The sequence below is a fragment of the Chrysochloris asiatica genome, unplaced genomic scaffold (assembly GCF_000296735.1).
Source record: "Chrysochloris asiatica unplaced genomic scaffold, ChrAsi1.0 scaffold00025, whole genome shotgun sequence".
In the NCBI taxonomy this organism is placed as follows: Eukaryota; Metazoa; Chordata; class Mammalia; order Afrosoricida; family Chrysochloridae; genus Chrysochloris; species Chrysochloris asiatica.
Genome location: NW_006408543.1, coordinates 12,966,754 through 12,984,158, shown reverse-complemented (window position 1 = coordinate 12,984,158; position 17,405 = coordinate 12,966,754). Strand labels below are relative to the sequence as shown.

The 17,405-nt window shown below is 43.8% G+C and overlaps 1 protein-coding gene across 1 annotated transcript in view; it reads right to left on the bottom strand.

The window, feature by feature from the left end:
- The window catches only part of DICER1 (dicer 1, ribonuclease type III), a 58,176-nt gene extending 45,175 nt beyond the window's left edge, over window positions 1-13,001 (bottom strand). The window contains exons 1-7 of the mRNA XM_006839545.1: window positions 12,936-13,001; window positions 11,683-11,783; window positions 6,901-7,089; window positions 6,087-6,249; window positions 4,265-4,395; window positions 3,253-3,387; window positions 2,662-2,822 (exon numbers count right to left, since the gene is read on the bottom strand). Of these exons, the coding sequence (XP_006839608.1) occupies window positions 2,662-2,822; window positions 3,253-3,387; window positions 4,265-4,395; window positions 6,087-6,249; window positions 6,901-7,044 (734 nt within the window). The 5' untranslated portion in view covers window positions 7,045-7,089; window positions 11,683-11,783; window positions 12,936-13,001. The remainder of the gene's footprint in view (window positions 1-2,661; window positions 2,823-3,252; window positions 3,388-4,264; window positions 4,396-6,086; window positions 6,250-6,900; window positions 7,090-11,682; window positions 11,784-12,935) is intronic.
- Window positions 13,002-17,405: the final 4,404 nt, after the last annotated feature.

The following is a 17,405-nucleotide window of genomic DNA, read 5'->3' as shown; positions in this document are numbered from 1 at the left end:
GCACAAACAGGATTCATCTTAACCTTACAAATTAGCGTGGGTGGTCTGCAGCTGCAGGTTTCATCGTCAATATCGCCTCGTCCTTTCTTAAAATAAGCTGTCTATTTATAAACTGATTTCTTTGGGGTGTTGTCCCCAGAAACTTTTCATAAAGCATTAATGATTTCACCCATCTTCCACCAAAGCTTCACCATTGATTGGATGTTTGTTCTTAACTGTTAGGAGCATCCATGTGGCTCTGACAGGGACTCTTTTCCAACTGATGTCTGCTTTTCCTGGTGCCTCAAACTAGCTCCTGTTCAGATATGCTACAACAAATTAGCATGAGTTTATTTTGGTGCAAAAAGGTTTTTGAAATCCATGCATAGTTTTTTCATAATATGTATCTTCCGTGAACTGTGTGATAACTTCACATATATGCAAACAAAATTATTAAGAAGTACATTAAAATGCTAACACTGAATAGCTCTATCTAGAGAAATTATGGAAATTTTAATTTTCAATTTTTCTCTTTTTTTGTGTCTTTACTTGACTTTTCTAACCAGGAGAAGAATCCCCTCACTCTGGTCCCTCTCACATGGTGTCAAGCTTGAAGTTCTCACATGTGTGCCCCACAAGTAAGTAACTGTCTCAACAGTGCTGTCAGTAAGCCGAAGTGTCAGGAGCTACAGGCTAGATGAAGCAATCGGGGGAGCTGGGTTGTATGAGGAGGACCGGCGCTTGGGCAGTCCTACTCTGGCGGTGACAAGGCAGTCACAGAGCAGGAAAGACGCGGAGGAAACCAGAGCCTGAAGAAGACCTAGTTCATGACTCGGCCCCTGCTACCTGTCAACAAGTCCTTGATTTCTCCTGCTCAGCAGCTCTCTCTTTTTCATCACATGAGTAAACGTTTCACAGAGATTTCACTTTAAAGATTGTAAATCTTTAAATATTCTAATTCTGTGTCATCTTTCAACTCTGGAAGACCCAAGAGTTTTGTTGAACAGAAGGTTTGTCAGGCCAACAACATTCAAAAGGAGTAATCCCGCACCAAGAGTCACATGTGGGGACCTAGGTAAATGACAGAGACAATAAACGACTCATCAGCAGTGTACGTCTGTCCACGTCCCAGCTCCTCCGCTGCTCCGGAAGACTTCAAGGTGGGCAGGTCCAGCAAGCTATTTTAGGTCAGATATAAGCCAAAGGGAAGCCTTGGACTTCTACATCAGACTCAAGGAAATCAGAAAAAGAGTGTCCCTGGAGGTCAGACAATCATCTAAATCAAAGCATTACTTGTCTTCTCACTCTACAAACAGTGCAAATTCTTAGTAAATACTAGGCAACCAATGGGACTGTTCATCAAGGACGCACAGAAGCCATAGTCAGTGCCATTTCACAGGCTTAGGGACAGTAAGTGACTCGATCGGAGGCACTCAGTTCATAACTGGTACAGCCATTGGGCAAATCTGCTGCTGAAGACCTCGTTAGAGCGGTCAAGAGCAAAGATGTCACTTTGAGGACCCAAGCCAGGGTATGTCACTTGTTTCAGATGCATGTGAAAGTTGGTCAATGAGTACGGACGGAAGACTGAAGAAGAACTGATGGATGCATCTGAAGATGGTGCAAAATGAAATATACCACGGACTGCCCGAAGGATGAACCAATGAGTCTTGGGAGAAGTGCAGTCAGAATGCTCCTTAGAGGCAAGGAGAGTGAACCTTCATCTCACATACTTTGGATAGCATATCAGGAGGGACCAGTCCCTGGTGCAGGACATCATGCTTAGTAAAGTGGAGGGTCAGAGAAAAAGAGAAGACCCCCAAGGAGACAGACTGGCACAATGGCAGCAGCAATGAGCCCAAACATAACAACTGTGAGGCTGGCATAGGGCCCGGCAGTGTCTCATTCTACTGTGCACAGGGTCAAAACTGACTTGGCGGCAGCTAACAACAACAGAACCAGTAAGCCAAAGCATGGCTGATTCAACCCTCCACACCGACCTGGGAACTGTATTTATTACAGCTACTCTGACTAGGACGGCTAAGAGACTGGTTTCAGAGTAAATGAATGCAGTTACACTTACTTAAGAATCCATTTCCCTACTAATTTAAACAGGCTCCCTTCTACCCACTTGAGCACATCAGTAAGGCTCTGTGTGCCTGGGCCCGTGCGTATTTTAATCAACCTCAAAATAGCAACACTCTCAAAAGATACAAACCTGGAAACAGCCAAGAGCATCAGGCATCCACAACCTAATTTTGAAACAACTGGGTGTTTCTAATTATTTTAAAGTAGACTGTAAAATCCTGGTTCTCTGCATACATCAATGGGCTTTCCATGTGCCACAAAGCACATTTTGGATCAGCAAACTACAGCAGAGACCCAGTGACAAAAGCACAAATCTGCAATCAAAGGCCCCTGGGCCTTGGGAGCACGGGAACGAGGAAGGGCTGTGCTTGTCCACAGTCTGCTGAAGCCAGAAGAGGAGGGTCAGACACTTGCCCGTGCAGTTTGACTGTCCTCACAGAGAATTCATGGTCTCGTTCAGGCCTGTTCACAAGCATGTGTTCCCTCACACAGACACTATCTGTAAGGTACGGCAAAAGGCATGGAAGGATGTGTAACAGTTGGTACAAGATGTCTCGTTCCCCTGAGACAATGGGCAGCACATACCGCACATACCTGTCTAAGACCACCAAGTCAGTTGCTGTTTCAGCATTGCTCTTAAGAATTTTCTCCAGTTTCTGAATCTTTTCTTCCAATTCCTCTGGATCACATTTCCCATTTAAAATGGAAGCAGTCAGTCCCAAAATGCGCGGGCATGACGGAGAATTCTCACAGAGCTAACATGGGAAGAGATACTGACAGTAAGGATTTCTGTTTTGCCATAACGGAATTTGACACGACACCACATGAAAACACGATAAAAACACTAAACAGATACAAAAGGTAATTTGTTCAGTGGAAACCGCAAGGCACCCAGGACATCCTGTGACTTATGGCCTTACTGCAGCAAATTTAAAGAGTCTGCTTATCAGCAGGGCACACTTAGACAGGTTGTAACAGCCTTATATATAGTAGGCTCACTTATACTTTGATGGGCAAAATTGTACTGTAAATTTAACTGAACATTAACTTAATCTTCATTCACTGGTACACTGCAACAAAGTCCTCACAACTGATAACTGTTAATTGCTTTTTGATACCAAAACTGCAGTATGCACTCTGTAATTCAACCTTGGATCAGTAAGGCTAATAAGGCCTCAAGCTTACCTTCATAATCTCTCGATAGGGGTGGTCTAGGATTGCAAGATGGCACTCATCAAACACCAAAAGATTAAGATCGGACAGTGATAAGTAACCACTTTTCAAAACATTCAAGGCGACATAGCAGGTCATAACCAGAACCTAAAAGAAAACCAACATCAGTATAAAATGTGGCCCCTGCATAGAAATTTGTATCTGAGATCAAATCAGCAAGCCACTGTTTTGTAGGTGGCAATTAAGAAACTGACTAGTCTCAACTGAGCCCCCAATTCTCAGTCTATAGATTAGAGCCAGCAAGCAGAATGAGGGAAAGGTGGAAACAGAGTCTGCCAGATCAAACGCCTTATTCCAGGGACCATGTCTTTATGGTCAATCTACTTCCAGTTTTTAGGTTCCCAGAGACAGATTTTTTGACTGAAGAGATCTGTCAATTCAGTCAAATCACAAACCAATTGGCACTGCTCTTTCTGTGGACACTGAAAAGCTGGAGTCATAAGGACGTAACGCCGTATGTGAGCCCCACTAGTTGAGTGTGTCAACTGTGGAAAGGTTAGGAAGCAGCCTCACCAGCAGCCACACAGGCTCCGGCCCTCAACACACACTGGCTCCATGGAGATGTGACTCAGAGGGACTCGCCATCAGAAGCCCAAAACTGCAGCTGAGGAGGGGCTCAAGTTGCAAGATGCTGAATTCAAGAATACATTTTCTGAAAGCAAGTGATTTGCAAGTTGGAAATAACTGGTAGAAATGTGTGTTTCTCCAGCAAATAAATTACACCAGGAAGCTGTTTCTTTTCTACGAAGAGTGAGCAACAATAAATTAGTCGTCTCCCTGGCTTTAGGATGAGACCGCCAGTAAGAGAGAGAGAGAGAGAGAGGACAGGGTCTGTGGTCTCTAGGCTGAACTGAGAAAGCAGAGTTTTCAACCTACCTCAGACATCCCAGACTAAAGGTCATTTAATAAAGCAAATCACCGAGTGGCAGGGGCTGATAGAGTGAGACTTCTCTACAAGCCTTACCTGGTGTTTAGCAAATTCTTGGTTCCATTTCTCTCTTGTCCAAGAAGCCATTACTTCTAGGTCTGAGTACTCCCCAACCTTGAGATCTGAATGAGTTCTGACAGCTGACACTTGCTGAGCAGCCTGGTTTGCTGGTGACAAATGTAACAAACATGCCATGTGAACAGCCAAAATCTTACGCAGCTGGCTCTCAGGATGAGCAATGATGAAGGCAGTTAGACAAACCCCTACTATTGAGCACACTACCTCACTACCAATTTCTTAAAAGGCAATTGAAAATCATCTTCCAAACATACTCACTTCAGAGAAACCTTATGACCCCTGTCCTTCTCAACAGGCCATTTCTTTCCACCTCAAAATGGAGGCTTTCTTGGCAGGAATGCCAACCACTCCAAGACCACCCCTCCTGTGTTCGTCACTAACGTCCCATCATTTCACCAAGAAATGAAACAGTCTAATGACGTATCTGGAGTCCTGGTGTGGTGATGTAGACTGCAAAGCCAGTTTGATCTGCAAGGTCGGCGGTTGAAGCTCACCAGCCGCTCCTTGGAAATCCTATACAGGGTCGTTATGGGTCAGAACCGACTCGATTGCACTTGACAACAACAATGATGTTGTTTACTATAAAGTGTAAGAGAACATCTCATAGTTATGCTGAGACTGTCTTCAAAAAGGCCGGCAGTGACAGTTGTATTAGCACCGTGTCAGCTTAAAACCCACTGGCACTGAGGCGCTCCCCGCTCACAACAGCCCTATAGGAGACAGGGGAACCGCCCCATTGGCTTTCTGAAGCTAAAAATCTTTACGGGAGGAGACAGCCACATCTTTCTCTCATGGAATGACTGGTGGGTTCAAACTGAAGGCATTTTGGTTAGCAGCCAAACGCTTTAACCAGTGAACCACCTGGGCTCTTTCCTCTCAATTTACCTTCAGTTTTTACACTTTCTGCTTTGAGGTATGTTGTTGTTGTTGTTAAGTGCCGTGGAGTCGGTTCCGACCCATAGCGACCCTGTACAGGGTTTCCGAGGGTATAAATCCTTACGGGAGTAGAAAGCCTCATCTTTCTCCCGCAGAGCGGCTGGTAGTTTCGAACCGCTGACCTTAAGGTTCACAGCCCGATTTGTAACCACTACGCTACCAGAGCTATGCACAAAAATCAGTATTTACAACTGTTTTTGTGTCTAACTTTTAAGAAGCGTGTTAGCTTTCTTTCTACAAGTGGTAGAGCAAAATCATTTATCAGAACATTACCTAGCGAGTCCTCAGACACCTTCTCACATACTCCATGAGATTGAAACAGCAGCAGCACAAATCACTGAAACAGCTTAGATTTAGATTCAGTCTTCAAACTAGTACATGCCAAGGAAATGCCAACAAAGAATGGCATGCCCTTACATCTGAGACAAACTCAAGTGTGTTCGTGGTGGTAGCGGTGGTGGTGCCGGGGCCATGGAGTGGGTTCTGACTCAGAGCAACCCTGTACAGGGTTTCCAAGGCTTTTCATCTTTACGGGAGCAGAAAACCTCATCTTTCCCCCATGGAACCACTGGTAGTTTCGAACTGCTGACTGTGAGATTAGCAGCCCGACTCATAACCGCTACACTACCAGAGCTCCTTAAACTCAAGTGTACTGCCTGAGAAATGAAGCAGCTACTAAGAGACAAGGCAGACTGGCATTTCTCTCTGAGCTCCCACAGGGCATAGTTTCTGCCAAACTCCTTCTCCGTTCAATGGTTCCATTTAATATGCATAGAGAAGACGGACTCACACAGAAAACCGGGCCCAGCCTCCTCCCCACTGTGGGATCAGACACTTTCATTACCAGAGTTGACCAAGAAGACTGTCCTTTTCCCATTGTGGGGGAAGTCTTCTCTGATCTGGTGGGACAGCTCTTTCGTGAGTAGTACTGCAATAAACATCTTCCCTGAGCCGGTGTTTAAACAGACGATGGTATTGTGATCCAAAGCTGCTTCCAGCAGCTCGACCTACACATCCGGGGCGAGAAGAGATTACACGTCTTAACCAAGTGCACAATTTAGAACACGGGAACTGTTTCCAAACAGGACACATCACTCTTTTCTAAAATCTTCCTCTAGCTAATTTACAAACAAACACACTCTGCACCTTTAAAGAGGAATCATCAGTTGGAGGTGTTAAAATGCCCAAGCCAGGGCAAATTTGTGTTGAAGTGGCTTTCACTTAAGGACCCTGATCTTCATGGAAGATTTTTGACTTTTGTAGAGTTAAGATCATTCTGGAGAATGGCAGGGAGAAACTTACTGCCAGGTGGCTGGAGATTGTCAAACCAATCTCTGTTCTCACTCAGCCCAATCGGGCAGGTACACCCATGTGGATGGGAAGAAAACAGAGAGGTTTTCACAGAAGGCAAAAAAGTTAGGAACGTCACAAATAAAAGGACCAAATAAATTACCCAGGCAGGAGATGTTAGAAAAGGACTATGAAGAACCACGGTGTTTTATATGAGGAAGTGAATCAGAAGAGGGAGGTCTACAAGGGTAAATGACTTTTACATGAGAGGTGCCAACTATATATGCTGACTGACTCCAGTTTAGGACAAACAAAAAACACACACCCAAAACACAGCACTCCAGTATTATTAGTGTTACCATTAGTACCTGATATTTTCTCGGCGTGTAAATGTTATCATGGATTGCTTCTTGTTGCCATGGCAGCCCAAAGAAAGGGCCCATTGGGGAGGAAGCAGGAGTCATCAGCTGCAGACCTGCCATGCTGAGGGGTTGCAAAGCAAGGCTTTTCATTCGTCCAGTGTTTCTTTCATTGCAATTCTGTTCTAGCACAGCTCACTACAAAAGGGGAAAAGAAGACTATCTCACAACCATGCAGGGCAGGAAACAAGAGTAGGTGTACAAACAGGAGAAACATTGGCATCTCATGCCTACAAGCCGTTTCCAGGGCTCCCTTTCATTGTTTTTGCTGTTTCTCCATCTTATAGGATCAGTTTAAAAGTCAAGCCTTCCTCACCCTTGAGCCCAGCAATTGTATACTTACAAACTTAAAATCAGGCAATTGCACAGAGATATAGGAACACGAACACCTGTAGCTGCAGTATTATTTCAAAACCAGAAACGACTTTAAAACCCACCAATAAAGAAGGAGCTAAATAAAATGATAAGAGTTACACAATGGGACCCTTGACTCCATTAAAATTAGAACGCGGAGCTCTATTTACTAACAGAGAATAGTATTCATCGCAAACCTTTACCATAGAACAGGTCTAGTATCTTTTTAAATACATGCACATCCATATAAACCATGCAACTACATGTGTGTGTTTCAAACATTTTTTGATAAGTGATGACTTGGTTGCTGTTGTTAAGTGCTGTTGAATCGGTTCTGACTCAGTACATCTTTGCAGGAGCAGAAAATCTCATCTTTCTCCCACCGAGTGGCTGGCAGGCTCAAACCGCTGACTTTGGGGTTCGCAGTCCAGAGCCCAGTCACCCTCATGATCTTCCCAGAGAAAGGCGGGAGCAAAGGATAGGAGTGCATTCTGCAAAACTGCCAACACTTTTTCCTGATGAAACGGACTTGTGAGCTCCACGAGGAATGAGCTGCCCACTATCTGCTGGACCAAAGTCCCAGCAGCCTCTCTGTTCACCACACACCTGGCACGCCCTTGGCTATAGTCCTCAGGCTCTTGAGGTACACTGCTGCCCACCATTCAGGGCTTTATCTCCACATAAGTGCCGAGAGCTGGATGTAGAAGTCTCTTACATCTGACTTCCTGAGACCCAGCAGGCAAGTGTACCGGTAAATCTAAGCTGCACAGGCATTTGGGGGGCACTTCATGCCTGACCACCATCCTGGGTGGTGTGAGCTGCTTACTTGCTAGCACTATTTATTCTCCAATCTGAGCCCTCATTTTTCACCCAACCCAAGACCCAAAACAGACTTGGTGCCAAGAATCCGACTGTCCCGGTGGTGGGTGGAATGGCAAAGGAGAAAAGAAGACAGCAGGGCAAACCCGGAACTGCCCTCACCTCCACTGCCACCAAGTCTCCCCATGCCGATCGCATTCATAATACTGACTCACAGCAACCCTGCACGGGGTTTCCAGGGAGCATCTGCTGGGTTTGAAATGCCAACCTTGCAGCTAGTAGTCCAGTGCTTATCCTATAGCACCACACCAGTCTCTACCACACCAATAAGTCTGCTCTTGTTTCTGATTCAAATGACAGCTTTATGTACTCTTCTCACTCCCCTCTCTGGGGAAGAAGACTAGAAAAAGACAGATGGGAAAGGGAAGGGAGGAGGGGGGAGGAGAGGCAGAGAGGGAGGGGAAACAGTGTTGGAAGGAGAAAGTCTAGCACACACACAAACACACACACACACACCTCAGGAAGTCAGGGAGGAGTCCCATCTGTATGCTGCTGAGACCTGGAACCTTAGAAATTCTCCCCTGATCTGTCCTTAAGGATATTTTCCTTATGTGCTACTAGCGAATCCTTTTGAGAACTGCAAAGGTTAACAGGCTTGTTCCAGAGACAAAAGCCCCTATGCCATTCACAAAGGCAGGAAAGAAATCTTGTTTGAAAACACGTCAGCCAGTCCCTGAGAATAAATGGGCAGCTGGCCCAGTTCCAGCAAGCAGACCCAAGGGTGACAATGCTAACTCCCGCTAAGCAGCAGGCCCAGTGCCTGGGGAAAGAGGAGCTGCAGACTCTGGCACCCCCAAACCTAGCAAGCAAGGCACGGCTCCCAGCGCCCCTCATCCCCCTGGGAGAACAGAGAGAATGGGAGTTTCTAAGAATCGATTTGAGAAGAAAATATCAAGAGGCAGTGAAACGCAAGGTACACAGTGTGGTGCTATAGGATAAGTTCAAACCCAGCAGCTGCTCCTCAGAATCCCTACTCAGGGTCATTCTGAACCTACTGGATGGCATATAACAACCACCACCCACCGCGACTGAGTCGATTCCAACAGGAGGAGACAACATAGGGCAGAGCTGAGCTGCTCCCTAGAGTTCACACTGCGGCAACTCTGTACTGGGGCACGCAGCCTCATCGGTCTCCCAACAAGCAACTGGTGGGTTTGAATATTGACCAACAGCGGCCCAATGCTTAACCTGCTGCACTACCATGGCGCCTTTAACAGCAATGTAGACTCTCAAGTCAAAGAAGACAGATATTATATTGCAAAAAAAATTGGCAAACAGTAAGTCATTAATACAAATGTAATTCATAACTGCCAAAAGATAAGGATAATATTGGTTTTCGCCAAAAGGCAACATCTAAGAAAATCAACTTACAGAAGGGAATTCGTAGAAAAGACATTTGACGTGAACCTATGAAATTAATCAAGCCACATCCACTGTGCGATCTGATCCCAGATGGCATTCTGAACCCTCCACCTGTTGCCCGCTCTGCCTGACCTCAGCAACTGCATTCTTTGGCTGAGAAAGTTCAGCCTTCTCCTTGCCTCCCCACCATCGACCAACCCTCTCTGCCAAGTTAGAGTCACCTCTATGAGCTGACAACTACGAGCTCCACAAACTTCTCACTATGATGCCGCCTTGGGTATGTGGTCCAAAATCCATCAAACCCACGGTGCTGCTATCACTGAAGGGGTCCTGGTGTGGAACTGTAGGGGAAGCATTGGACTGCTCACCTCACGGTACAGTCGGTGGTTCCAACCCACCAAGCACCCCTTGAAAACAACCTAGACAGGGTCGCTATGAGTCAGAACCACCTTGACAGCACTTAACAACAACAACCGTCACAAAGACTTCTGACTCAGATCATTTCTTTGTCATCTGGAAAGCAGTGGCCATCAAGCCGATTCTGGCTCATGGCACTGTCCTGTGCACAGAGAAGACCCGCTCTGCCGGGCTTCCAATGGCTGATTCTCCAGGAGCAGACCTCCAAGCCTTCCTCCTAAAGCAGTTCTGGGCAGACTCCAACCGCCCACTTTGTGGTTAGCAGCCGTGCACACGAACTGCCTGTATGAGTCAGCCACTCCTCTCACTGAAGTACAACCAGGTAGACCAGGAACTCCGAGAGTCTGAAGCCTGCAGACGCGCGTACCATTTAGATTGGGGCCAAACTGCTCCTAGGACAGGGGGCGTAATCCACGCAGGACTGAAGAAGCAAAACAATGACCACCTGAGAGACGGCTACGATCTGACTTTGATCATTTACATCATATTACTTAGACTCAGGAGAGCATAGTGGCTCCAAACCATAAGCACCGGACTGTGAACCACAAGGTCTGTGGTTTGAGCCCACCAGCCTCTCCCCTTTCTGCTCCCACAGACTGGGAAATCCTACACCAGGTTACTAAGAGTCATAACCCATTCAAAGGCACTTTACCAGCAACAACACATATTCAGGGGTCCTGGTATGGTGCTGTAGGATAAGCTGTGGACTGCTAACTGACTGGTCAGTGGTTCAAACCTACCAGTCACTCCCAGAAACCCTATGCAGGATCAATATGAGTCAGAATCAACTTGAAGGCACTTAATAACAACAGCACAGACTCACAAGGACGCACAAATACACACATACCTTATGTTTTCACTGAAACACATGTTCCAAAAGATCATCTCTTAAATTTCCTGGCACTGGCTAACATATATACATTTTAAAAAGTATTTTAGGAACTCAACCAGACATTCGTAGCTGCCAACATGCTAACACATTAGACAGAAGTTGTTGTAGCTGCTTTTATGTACCACTGAGTCAGTTCTGACTCATAGCAACCCTGTATAGGGTTTTCGAGGCTTTTCAATTATTGTGGGAGCAGAAAGCTTCATCTTTCTCCTACGGAGTGACTGAAGTATGTATTTCTATTTGAATTGAAAAAGTACATCCATTGGACTCATAGCTGCCCCAGCCCCCACAGTCTTTTAGGGACAGGTGGGTGCAGAACAGAGGACCTCGGACTAGAAGAGGGAGGAGAATTTCACATACACTCAGAATACTGAAATGCATTTCCATCGCCCAAGTAGACAGACAGCAGCTGACCTCAGAAATACATGGTCTACTGAGGGAAAGCAAACCCAAGACTGAAAAAAAAAACATCCACAGGTAACCCTATCATGTGCAAACAGCAAGACCTATCATTCTGCCAATGTTTACTCTCTCTGGTACGTTTAAACAGACATTTTTGAACTTGGCCTTCGTGAGACGACAGGAATCCCGGCTGGTCGGCACAAGTCCTCCAGTGTCCCAGATGAGCTGCCGATGGCTAACTGCTTCCACAGAGCCACACCACGTGGCTGTTCTGCAAGCACAGACTTTACATTTCTGGTCAAGCAATTTACACTCACGAAACTGGTGAGGTACTCTCATCGTTTCCATATTTTCCACACTTGGAAATGACAATAAAACACACTCAAGTTCTTCCCCTTTCGACAGGATGCAAATGGTAGATTTACCGTTTTAATGTTGGCGACCTCTGTGTAGCTGTTGTCGGAACGGCATGTTGACATTGTGACGGCAGCTGACTGGGAAATCACAGCTTACCCAAGCTTCTGCTCTACAGAGAAACATACAAACAGCCACGTGTGAGATGCCTGTCCTTACAGCCCAATAAACACTACAAGGGAGCACTGTTGATAGGAAGGGATGACTAAATGGCCATGATTCCACATTCTATTTTAACAAAGACACAGGGCTGTTTTCGTTTATTACTGTGTCCTTTTCTAAAACAAAGAACAAGAGAGTGGACTACAATAGCATGCCTAATTCCCAGGGAGCTAAGGATAAGAAAAGGCCAGGGGGAAATTCAGGGCAAGGCTTCAAACAGAATACAGGGAACTCACACAAAGTACATACATTCTAAAGGCAGTGGCTTTATAGATTAAAAGAAAAATGGGGAAAAAATTATGTGATTTCCTAAATTCAAATATATAATTCTTTAGTTTGGCACCGAAGTACTTTGGCTAAGAAATCCAAATCACCTCGGAAGAAGGCTTTAAAATGTGGATGATAACCACTAGTGATTTCAGTTTCTCAAAGTGAAATTCAAAGCACAAGTTCTATGAACAGTTAAATCCACACAGTAAACCTTTTACAGAGTTTATTTAGTTTAGGAGCAAGAGAATTCAGGAACACAGTTCAATAAATGGGAGGACTTTAAAGTTCAGGGTGGCACTCATTATAAGTCACAAACTAAGGAAGTACTGAGATGAAAAGTTGAATTTAACAAAGAATTTTTTTTCTTTCTATTTGACACTGGATTGAGTTTATGCCCATTAATTTACTGTAAAGCCTCGACTTTATACTGCGGCCATAAGTGCAGGAAGAACAAATCGGGAACATAATCACTTCTCACTTTATCCATCTCATTATCTGACATTAAGGGCAGAAGTCTGGCAGTGATGAACACCGAGGGGTAGGTGAGAGCAAGGTGGCTGCCATGGCTTAGAGTGTGAGTCAACTCGGCTGGAGCATGATTCTTGATGTCTAGCACTGAGAAGTGACGTAATTTGGCACTTATGTCAAGATGTAGTCTCCATTTTCCCATAACCACCTGGACATTGCTTAGCTACTTCCAGTCATTTAAAAAAATAAGTAAATAAACCACTCACGTAAAAATTAAACTTTCCCATTTCATACACAAATTTGTTCTGCGAAAAAAGTTAACAAACGGGCAAACGAAGCACTACTTTAGTTTACGCATGTTTACCTCAAATTGCTGATTCTAAGTTCTTTCAGAGTTTCCAAGTCTGTATTATTTCATACCCTAGGTAACCTAGAAGCAATCAGAGGGAACAGAGTTTAGAACAGATCACTCATTTTTTAAAAATAAACTCTAAGAAATCTATTTGACAAGATTTTCATGTTCAGCTTACCAAAATCATATCATTTGTAAAATAATTTCTCTTTGAGAACCAAATAGACAGTAAGTGTTTGAAAATGCTGCTCTTGAAAATTATTACGTATTAATAATCATTACTAAACATATTATAATAAATACAATTCTAATGAAACTAGGAGGAAAAAGGTGTTGGTATAATCCAGTTAGATATAGGAGGGAATTCTTGGCACTAAATTACGTGTTTTCCCCAGGAATACTTGGCTTTAAAAACACTTGGCACAGACTGTAATCATCAGTATCACGTTCCACAGAAGCACATACCTATCTGCCAGGAGACCAAAAAGTTTGTGTTTTCTGATGCTACCTCATATTTCATTTGACTCTTAATTCCTTTTCTATACAGTCACCTAGCAAGATGCAAAGAAATATACACCAACAGGGCCTGGTGCACCACACTCTAAATATTTTCTAATGGGGGGTGTGGGGGTGTGGGGGGCTTCAAAACGTTTTTGAAAAAATTCCATTATCTTTTAATTCCATGTTCCCACCAACTTTCTGAAGCCCCCTCATAATCATATTCAGTTTTCTAGTAAGACCAAAACCAAAATAATAATAAACTGAAAATGCTTTCAATTCAATCCCACTCTGGATCATGGATGGCTATACTTGGCTTGAAAATGTATCCATTTGACTCCTATCCAGCCAAGCTCCCGTAGCCTTTCGTGGAAGAGTGGATCCAGGAAAGCTCATCGGCAGCGAGGGAGATCGTCAGCAACTGATAATTCAGCAGTGACAAACCTTCAAATGTGTTTGAGAATTTGCAGTAATTCCAGACATGTATCCAGCTAGGAGACTAACTGGAACAGTGCAGATGCCCACTTTCAGACAAGAGCTGTGTGCAACAACACACAGCTATCTTTTCCTGTCTGAAAACCAAAGGCATCTTGTTTCCTGATGTGAATTTTCAAAGCTGGCAACAGAAAATGGTTCTAACAAACTTCCAATGCATCCGTTTTATTGTAACACGTCACAGAGTCGGATACTATTAACTTTACAAATAGTACTGTCCAGATTTCGTTCCCACTCTTCTGATTCCCAATATATATAATCCCTTAGAGTCCCAGGGCGGATGTGAGGAAAACCATGCAATGTGGGCACTGGCATACAAACAGTGCGGAAACTACGTCTGTACGGGAGCGGAGAAGACCAAGAGTTCTCTTGGCGCTCCAAGTGCGTAATAACGCAAGTGCCATGGGACCCACTTTCACAGCAACCTGCCTCAATGACAACGGGTTCTCTGGTGGGTGGCTTTTTAAAAAAACAAAAAAGAAAACCATAATTCAATTCTTAAATAGTATTCATGCCAAATTAATCCGTTTCACTTTTTTCGGAACTTAAATATTGAAGAAAACGAACATATTCTGCCCAACTATATTGGAGGGCAGGGACTAAAAATATGGAGGTGGAGCTAAGTGGGCTCTCTTCAGAATCAATTCACACATCAAGAAGACCCCAGTAGTTGAGAAACACAAGGCCCCTCCAGTTTTCTCCCCCACCACAGGAGGAGACACCTATTCATACTTTCTAATCTGAATCACTCCCTCCTCTTCTCACTGGGACCCTCAGACAACGGCCACTGGGATGTAGGAAGCTAAGTATTTCTGTAGTTCGCTTTTTAAAGTAGCTTTCATTTACAAATCATCTAGAAACCAGTGAAGGGTTCCGTGCCAGAAAGACCAAGAGTCACCTCCAGGCCCCACTACAGCTCTTCCCAAGGCCATTTCCTCACCTGTAGCCTGATGGAGTAGTGGGTACAAGCTGAACTGCTAACCACCAGCAGTTCGAGCCCACCAAGCACTCCGTGGGAGAAAGATGAAGCTTTCTGCTCCAATACAGATTTCCAGCCTTAGAAACCTTACCCAGGGCTCCTCCTATGAGTCAGAACGAACTCAGTGGCACGTAGCACCACCACTACAGAAAGAGGCTGTGGTACAAGGTCACATGTGTTAAGTGTGGTAGAGAGGAAATCATGTGTGCGGGAGACAGAAACTACTTAAAAACTGGCAGCTCAAAATCCCATACCGCCATCTCTACCCAGAACCATAGCATTCAATTCTTAAGCCCTTTAAAATGAAGGAACCCCTTAAAGATAACCTAAAATATTTCATTAATACCAAGATGCAAAATAGAAAATGTACTATATAAATTTCAAGAATACAAAAATACTTATATAGTATTTTTAAACTAAAAAAAACACACAGTATGAATTTATAGTTAGAGGAAAATTAAGCACATTCAATCACAAAATATGGGATATAATGTGAAATAAAATGTAATAGCTTTGGGTCCACTAGTTTGTTTTGAAAGTAAAAAATCAAAAGTACTATGCTATTTCTGTTTGTACCACAAACCTTATTTCACCTCAGTGGTGTTTAGACAACGACATTGTTCATAGATGGGCAGGAAATAATGACAAAGAGCAAATGGGCACATTTTAAAATATCTAAAATGTACAAGAGAGAAAATAAAAAGGTACTGAGGATCCAAAATACTCTCAGTATGCAAAATTAATATGGCTCATTGTGAGGACGGCACAGGATCACGCAGTTTCTGTCCTTTTGTGCAGAAGGTCGCTGTGAGTCGGAACTGATTCAATAGCACCTAAAAGCAATTTGGTGGATATATATTATGCAAATATTAAAGTCAAATGGATGAGTGACAAATGGGCGAGAACCAGACAAGATCATTTGTGGAATTTAAACACTACTTGTTAGATGAGTTAATACCCAGCACCAAGTAAATACTTCCACTGTTAGTTTTGTCATACCTGTCACTGTTCATTAACAATCTTTGCCTAGATTAACACAGTCTACAGCATTACTGTTGTCATTGTTGTTGTTAAGTTCCAGCTCCTAGTAATGCTATATAGCGTTTCCAAGGAGTGGCTGGAAAGTTTGAATCTGAGAGAGACCTTGCTGTTCAAACTGACCTTACCGTCAAGTGCTTTGTTCTACAGCGCCACTCGAGGACTCCTTAGCCTACAGCATTAATCCCCAAAAAAACTTCACAGAGAAACACTTCCTTCAGCCTTGTTGTTGCTGTTGTTATGTGCTGTGGAGTTGGTTCTGACTCATAGAGACCCTGCATAGGGTTTCCGAGGCTGTAAATCTTTACGGGAGCAGAAAGCCTCATATCTCTCGCATGGAACAGCTGGTAGCTTGGTACTGCTGACTTTGAGATTAGCAGCCCGATTCGTACCCACTACGCTACCAGAGCTCCTTTCCTTCAGCATTACCACCTATAAAAAAGGGCACATGTGTGCACGCGCACACGCACACATACACACACACACACAACTTATAATACCTAAAAGAGGAAGAGGGTGTGCTTTTGTTTTATATAATGCAACACAATCCCGCCATTAAAATGATGACATTTAAAATAAACACAAATGATTAAGCTATGGCATTAAATGAAAATAAATTAATGAATGCTTTTTATTTAAAATAAAGTCATTGTATCTATTAAAATTAGAAATAAGAGGAGAGGAAGGAAAACGGTGCATGGGGGGGGGGGGACAATGGGACTAGAACTATGAAGAACATTGTTTTTCTTCTTCAAACTTTTCTATATTTAAAAATTCCCTGCAATGAATACCTATTACTTTTAGAACTGGAAAACAAACTTTCAAACTGAGAGCAATTTATGTGAAGACTAATATTTTAGAGATACATGATTGTTGTTAAGTGCTGTTCAGTCGGTTCCGACCCACAGCAACCCTGTATAGGGTTTCTGAGGAGCAGCTGATAAGCTTGAACCACCAACGGCGCAATTCCAACAGCTTTGCAGGCTGGCGCATTAACCCACAGTGTCACACCAAGACTCCATAAATGTGGTAAAATGGACTCCACTTTCTATAATTGAAACCACAAATTCATTAGCCTTCTCCTCATGTACTAGTCTATGAACCAAACAGATTTCTGGGTATCTCAGATCTGTAACATAAACACACCATGTTTAGATTTCAACATAATCAAGTCTAAAATTAGATTTGTCCAAAACTGAAGTTAAATACAGGTCAAATACCATTTTAATGAATTCCACCCATCAGCTTACTCTCCATATAAAAAGTATGAGCCGATGACCCACCTCCATAGGTTTCTCAGAAAGCCCGACTCTAACAGCTCCAAACACGACAGTACCCCGTCTGTCAGTCCCCTGTGTAGACATTTACCACTGCAGTGCTTCCTGAGAGAGGAGACGTCTGACGGCTAACACCGAACTCCAAGTTTCTGTATCGGGCTCAACAGGGCACTCGGAGCAGGTACTAGAATCGTA